Source organism: Oryza sativa, chromosome 11 (assembly GCF_034140825.1).
Source record: "Oryza sativa Japonica Group chromosome 11, ASM3414082v1".
NCBI lineage: Eukaryota > Viridiplantae > Streptophyta > Magnoliopsida > Poales > Poaceae > Oryza > Oryza sativa.
The window spans coordinates 27,501,776-27,509,542 of record NC_089045.1 but is presented as its reverse complement, the minus strand read 5'-3'; the positions used below and the strand labels follow the sequence as shown (position 1 = coordinate 27,509,542).

At 44.1% G+C, this 7,767-nt stretch overlaps 1 protein-coding gene across 1 annotated transcript; it reads right to left on the bottom strand.

Moving 5' to 3' along the window:
* Nucleotides 1-3,639: 3,639 nt before the first annotated feature.
* LOC4351013 (DNA damage-repair/toleration protein DRT100) lies at nt 3,640-5,169 on the bottom strand. The gene has a single exon (XM_015761100.3). It carries the CDS (start codon nt 5,092-5,094, stop codon nt 3,895-3,897), a length of 1,200 nt encoding a protein of 399 aa, XP_015616586.1. The 5' UTR covers nt 5,095-5,169; the 3' UTR covers nt 3,640-3,894.
* Between the last annotated feature and the right edge of the window lie 2,598 nt (nt 5,170-7,767).

Genomic DNA, 7,767 nt, shown 5'->3' with positions numbered 1-7,767 from the left:
ATTCATAGGACATTGACATGAAGTCATGGATAACATATTAGCTAGGCACTGATGAATGTGCCTGAATCCTGAAATACATGCAACATGCATTGCTACGTACTCCGTACTGACCAGTAGTCATTGACCGAGTTATTATTTCCTAGACTAAGATAGGCTATGTTCGGCACTATCATATCTGAGGTTCTACTCCCTCGTTTTTCACATGTACACTTCTCGAACGGCTAAACGATATAGTTTTTCAAAAAAAAATACTAGATATATAGAAAAATTGTTTTAGAAAATCATAAAAATTCATTTTTAAGTTTTTTGTTATTATTTAATTAATTATGTGCTAATAAACTGCCTCGTTTCACACGCCGGAAGAAGTTCCCAACTTCTCACACACACACCCTAAAGCCCAGGTACAGCTCAAGGCCCAAATATAGAACTGAGTTTGGCCCACCATAGGGCTCATACAAGCAAGTGGGCCGACAACACAGTCTATTCTCTTCTGTCAAATCAAGATTAGCTATTGAAACCCATATAGCAAATAGTCATCATGAAAATCATCTTTCAATATCCTACAAAAAGCAGTCTTCACGAATCCAATCAGAATAGCCAAAACATCAGGCAAAATACCTTTATTTTGTTCCACTATGCATATGATACTACTATGCTTGTTGATGTTATACTCTTAAAATCTGTAGTGAAGAGTCTTTCATTCCACGATTAAAATACTCTTACAATTGATAGCAAAGAGTGTATGATTCCTTGTAATAAATGTAGGCTAACCAGTTAGAATTGTTGTGATCCTTTTAACCTTTCCAGTGGTTTTTTTCTTCCCGACAGAAGTTTAGGCTTTGTCCCACTGCTCTGTCTTTTTTTTTTTGGACATTAAACTATTTGCTACTTTTTAATTTAGCGTTTAACTATTTACCACTGACATATTCGATTAAAACTTATTTTTTTAGTGGGACTAAAACTTGTTAACTGTGTGTTTTATACTTTTGCGTAAGAGATTGAGGATGTAAAATATTTACACTATAAATTAAACTATCCCTTTTGTTTATGTCATTGTGTGTGTTTCAACGGGCAGCAAATGAGCAAAATCCATCGTTCCATTGCTCTCATCTCCCAGGGGAAAGAGGAGAAAAGAAGGCAGCCTATAATCATCTCCCAGGCCACGTTCATTTTTTCATCTCACCCGTGAGCTGACAATCTGAACTTTGATGGCTACTGCTGCTAGTACTTCACTCTCACTGCTACTCACTGTCACTCTCGTTCCCAAATCAAAATGGGCCCATCAGAATTCAGAGATCAAAAACCCAAGAGAAACCCAACTGGATTCTTTATATTCTAGCCAATATTTTTTTAAAAAAAGTTATTTTTTAATTTCTTCGGTGCCAAACTTTTCATATGTTACATTTTTGGATGGAGCTAGTAGAAGTTTTTTTTAAAAAAATCAAATAAACCTATTTTTAAATTTATAGTAATTGATTCTAACTTAATCATATGCTAATGATCCGTCCTGTTTTTTAGCCATCAACAACTATAGCCGTACAACACATTCGAATTGAACCTAAGTTTTTGAAAATTATAAAATTGTAAAAAAAATAAAGAAAACCCAACAAACAGGCTGATGTAATGGTGTGGGAGTTTCATCTTCATTTGCCTATTCTGCTCTGCACTTTTCACTCTGCCACCATGCGTACCGGCAAAGCAAAAAAAAAAAAAAACACAAGAGTCTTCAGGCTTTCAGACAAGCAGCACCGTGTGTGTAGTGTACATAGATGCCAAAGCAATCGGTACTGGACTAGCACTACTACTGCCCTGCCATTGTACTCACTAGTGTTTGTGCATTAGTAGAACTAGTATTTAGAACAGAATTGTAGTATGGCTGCGATTAGTTCGTGTGCCAAAAAATAGTATACGGACACACATTTAAGTATTAAACGTAGACTAATAACAAAACAAATTACAGATTCCACCTGTAAACTGCGAGACGAATTTATTAAGCATAATTAATCCGTCATTAGTAAATATTTACTGTAGCATCACATTGTCAAATCATGGCGTAATTAGACTCAAAAGATTCATCTTGCGATTTACATGCAAACTGTACAATTGGTTTTTTTTTGTCTATATTTAATGCTCCATATATGTGTCTAAGCATTTGATGTCACGGAAAAGTTGGAAGTTCGAAGAAAAAAATTTAAATCTAATCACGGCCTATGTACAACTACATGATGCCTACAGACATAATGAAGTATATAATTCATCAATCACACCACTCATTAGCCATGTTTCCATCACCTAATTACAACCCATGTTAGCATTAGATGTTGGCCCTGAATCATGACAGTGTTGCACAGCAGCATTATGCAGAGATGCAATGGAAACAGAGGCAATGATACCTCATGATACTTCACATGTCACCACTATATACATACACACAAGCATCATTCTGCTCATCTAGTGTTATGTGAGCAAGACAAGCAACCAAAAAAAAGAAAGGATTTTGAGGCCATGATGGTGAAGAAAGAAGGTGAAAAGGTTTTGCTTGCATAGAGATGGATCATGCTTTGCATGTACTGATGATGTTCAGAACGTCAGATGCTTGGACAGATGAACAGGTTCTCCAATATGCAGCCATAGTGTGTGACAACCAATTTCCAGCATGTTTATATGGCATGGCATGATATGAATGTCTCGGATTCCCAGAGATTGAGACTGTAACTTTGTTTGTAGCTTTGTTTAAAGGTTAAACAAAAACAACAACAGACACTCCAACAAAGCAGGTTAGACAGACATGTTTTGCACAGCTTTGCATGAGGTAGTAGAATCCGATATGGAAGACTGTAACAACGGATCATTCTGGTGAATTCTTCAGCTCCTAAAGTGAATTTGAAAAAGGGAGAAAGGAGAAGAGGAAAGGGAAAGCAGCTCGAATCTTCAGATAAAATTCAGTGAAGAATATGATGCAGCTTCAGTGCTTTTAAGTTTTTTAGAACAAAAGTGATTTCATGTTTCATCCAAGTAGCTACACTGCATTTGTTCTTCGGAACTACAGTTGGTAAAGTCTTTTCCTCTTCAATGCTGAATGTTTGCTTTGCTGTGGGTATTAATTCCCAAATTTTCAGAATTAAAGTAGATTCTGTATTTCATAGTAAATTAAATTATTTCTAGTGGTGAGAGATACAACAATCTTCAGCAGATCCTTACTGAATCGTACAGGGGCAAAACATTTCCGAATTGTACTGAATTATTCTTCAATGCTCAATATTTTAGTAGTTAAACCCTGAATGTATTTCCATTTTGGATACTGGGATCAATTCTATGGCTCGTACAGATGTAATTCATGTCAATTCACATCAGATAAATTATGTCCAGCGTACTGGTTCTTTTTCACAATCAATTCCATAATAAACCTTATTGTACAATTTAGTCCAGGATTTATAGCACATCAAGATCAAATTTATTCAAGATACAACTCATCATGACAATTTTCACTTGTTTGCATCAACAACTCTCAACAACCCAAAGTACTTACAGCTCCACATAACAGATTGTTGTCATTTGATTTGAGATTCACAAGAGGCAATTTTAGATGAAAATTCGCAAAAGACTGGATTAATAATAGATAGAAACAGGGAACATATCTTTACACCAAAGCTTTTCTATGTAAATTGCATCATTGGCACTGAAATACATCAATCCACCGTTCATGTTTAATTGCAACAAATCACAGCCGTGTATCTAAAGATTAAGTGATGATTAACCCCAAAAGAATTTACACCAAAAACTAGTATTATTCACCCAATCTCATGAGTCATGAGACCACATTTAACCACTAAACCCCCTCAAAACCCAAACCTTAAACCCCCTCCTTAAACCCAGTTTGGTCCTCACCTCACCTCACCGCCTCCGGCCGCCGCACTGCGACGGCGGCCGGCGGCGACCCCTGCCGCCCTTCGCCGGGCACGCCGCCACCACCGGCGGCGGCGGCGCCACGCAGTTCATGTGCGCGCACACGGCGGCGCTCGCCGGGACGCCGCCCACGCCGATGCCGGTCAGGAAGTTGTCCTGCAAGAAGAGCACCCGCATCCGGCCGCCCTCCGCCGCCGCGGCGATCTCCCGCGGCACCTGGCCGGCGAACTTGTTCCCGTTCAGGTACACCGCCGCCGCCGGCGCCAGCTCGGCGGGGACGCGCCCGGACAGCGCGTTGTGGCTGAGGTCCACCGTGGCGCCGGCTGGCACCCGCCCCGATGGCCGGAGCTCGCCCGAGAACGCGTTCTTGCGGAGCTGCAGGTAGCTGATCCGGAAGGAGAACACCTCGCCGGGGACCTCGCCGGAGAACCAGTTGCCGCCGAGGTCAAGGAACGAGAGCCTCGGGAGCCTCCGGAGCACGCCGCCGACGCGGCCGGAGAACCTGTTCCCGGCGAGGGACAGGTACACGAGCGTCGCCGGCAGCGGCGGGACGCCGCCGGTGAGGCGGTTGTTCCTGAGGTCGAGATGGACCAACGGGGAGCTCACCAGCTTGGGAATCTCGCCGGAGAGGGAGTTGTGGGAGAGGACGAGCGTCCGGAGGCTCCGGATGAGGGGCAGCGACGGCGGTATCCTGCCGGAGAATGAGTTCTTGCTGAGGTCGACGGTGCGGAGCATGGGGGAGAACGTGGCGGGGAGGTCGCCGGAGAGGAGGTTCCCGGCGAGCGCCAGGAACCGGAGCGACGGGAGCGCGGCGACGGCGGGGGGGAGCTCCCCGGACACGCGCCCGGGGACGAGCGACAGCGACGCGAGCTCGGAGAGCCGCGCCAGCGCGGCGGCGGGGAGCGCGCCGGACAGCCCCGGCGCCCCCGCGCGCGGGTCGCCGAGCGCCAGGGTGACGACGCGGCCGTCGCCCGAGCACGACACGCCCGCGAACCCGCAGGGGTCGCCGGTGAAGTCCCACGACGCGAAGAACCTCGACCCCGGCATGTCCGACAGCGCGCGCCGCACCGCCTGCAGCGCCAGGTAGTCCACCGGGTGCAGCGTCGCCGCCGCCACGGGCACCGCCACGAGGAGGACGGCGGCGAGCAGCATTAGCGCCCGCGGGCGCCGCGCGGCCACCATGCGCATCGAGAAGATCGAGAAGGAGGAGGAGGAGGAGGCGAGGCGGCTGCGGCAATGGAGGAGTACGCGAGCTCTGAGCTTGGAGGGAGAAGGCTATGGGGATGAGAGCGAGCTATGCTTTGATAGCCGTGCGAGGCAGCGGGAGGTGGGGCCCACGGAGATGGTTTCTCCGCTCACTGACAGGTGGGGTCGGTGACCAGGGTGGCCCACATGGCAGTGGGTAGCCTTTTCGGAGTGAGGTGCGCGTGGAAAAGCGTGCTGGTGGTGGTGGTGGTGGAGGTGGCGAGGTCAATGCGGTGTTGAGGCCTGACGGGTGGGCCCGGGTGGGCAGCTCTCTCAGTGGAGCTTGTGGAGTAAGCTCTGCTGCTGGTTTTTACTGGAGCAGAGTGTAGTAGCTTTAACCCATCGTGCAAGCCATGACCACGCTCGTGTCAATGACAGGTGGGGCCCAGAGTTATCCGATGGGCCCGCATGTCAGTGCTCCGTGTTTCTCTCGCGTGAGCGTGTTGTGCGGAAGACAAAGTTTTACTACTACTTGCAGTACTATCCTACTCTTAACTCTTGATACATCTGATAGTTTATATAATAATTTTATATAAATATATACCATATAATTATTAATATCTAGTTCATCTCTTACACACATACTCCCTCTGTTTATATAATTAATTTTATATATGTTTGATTTTTTCAGACGGGGAGAGTACTGTTTTAGAGTGGTGATGTAGCTAGTATAAATTTATAGTTCGTTTTTTCTTCTCTTCCCCACATGTGCATGTACATGTAGCTAGCTTACGATCTTTTATCGTATTTTCTCTAACTACAATGATCCTGTTATTTTCTCAATAAAAGTTTCACGCAAACTCTTCTGAAGATGAAGATAAAGATTAAGTATTTCACGTAAAACAAGATTATAATAACGTGTGATTAATTGAGTTTTAATTATTACAAACTTGAAAAAAATGGATTAATCAGATATTTTAGAGCAACTTTCATATAGAAAGTATTCAAAATTTCATCCAACTCTTGTTGGAGAAATGAACGCTTAAGATTAAGTTGGATGAAGATTAAGATTTTAGTGGCACGCTTTTTAAACTGCTAAACGGTGCGTTTAGTGCAAAAACTTCCTATATGAAAGTTAGTCTAAATAAGTAAATATCATATTAACCTATTTTTTAAGTTTGTAATAATTAGAACTCAATCAATCATACGTCAATATCACATCGTTTTGCGTGAGAAAAGAAGACCACCAATGTGGTGCTATGTGCAACGAGGAAATTACTACTCTACCATCAACACCCGCTCAATGACAGATGGGACCCACGCAACGGGGAGAACCACGTGGCATATCCTACTGGCGAGGACAAAGCTAGCTGTATTTGGACCGTGTTGCCACTGTGGCCACCACCGGGTACACGTCGGCACATGTGGACAGTTGCTGCTTCCCCACCCCCCACCCCCACTCTGACACGTGGTCCCGGATGTGGTCCCCACATGTCTGTCACCTCACCTAGGGGCGGAAAAAGGGCGCCGCTTTGACAGTGAGTTGCAGAAACAGAGGAGATACAGGTCAAAACAGTGGGAGGCGTGGCACCCGTGCGCGTGTCACTGGCAGGTGGGGCCCACCGTCCCCAGCACGAATCTCCACGCGGCCCTGATAGTTTTTCTTTCTTTTTAGCTTTTTCATGGGGAGGAGTGATCATTAGGATAGATGACACTATGACCAGTGGGTAGAAGAGAAGAGACAAGCAGAAGGGTAAAAAGTGAGAGGATTTGTCACAATTTGGAGGGGTTTGCTACTTTGGTTTTGCACTAATGATGGGTTAGAACAAGAGAGACAAAAAGGTGGATTAAAAAGCATGAGGAGCAAACACACTTGTTTTTGCTTTACCCTAATGTCCCTATCAGGTCAGAGTATCTACCAACCTATCTAATGTATATATCACCTTTTCTTGTTTACATTACATGGCATGCTGTCTTCATGCATGCTGGCTACTGTTAAGCTAGGCTCCAATGAACTCCATGTTTGACTGATAAATCCATGGATGCTATGACAAATCACAAAGGCTAGCTCAGGTGTGCCACACAGGAAACTGAAATTCCATTTCTCTCTTCTTCTTCTTCCTCTTTTGTTGTTCTTTTACATTGTAGTTCTAATCATTGGTTTACTTGGGGGTACTCCTAATAAACAGGAAAAGCGATGAACCATGCATTGATTTCTGACCTGTTGCTTTGCTTTGCTTTTCAGTAATGTGGTTAAGACAGCTATATATATGCAAATGTTGAACTCTAGTACAATGCTCTCTATATCTGGCGCCATTGCAACTGCTTAACATTGATTCCTGATTAGTTTTGTCATACCCCTTTAGACAGTTTTGTAAATGTAGTGCCAGTATATTAGGTTATTTTGTCGGTTTTTCAGTAATGTGATTAGACTGCATTACTGTCGTGCAGACCTATTACTAAACATAACTTGGCTTTCAGTAATTGCAAACGATTGGTTCCAGAGTAAATATCTGTTTTGTCAGATTGCTTTCAATTTAGATGGCTCTATAATTGTACTAACACTACTCTACTATATAATCATCATTGTAAATTCCCTGACAAAATATTAGGTTATCTTGTCGTTTTTCCAGTAATATCATGATTTACTGGAATTGCAAACCAATGTCTCATTTG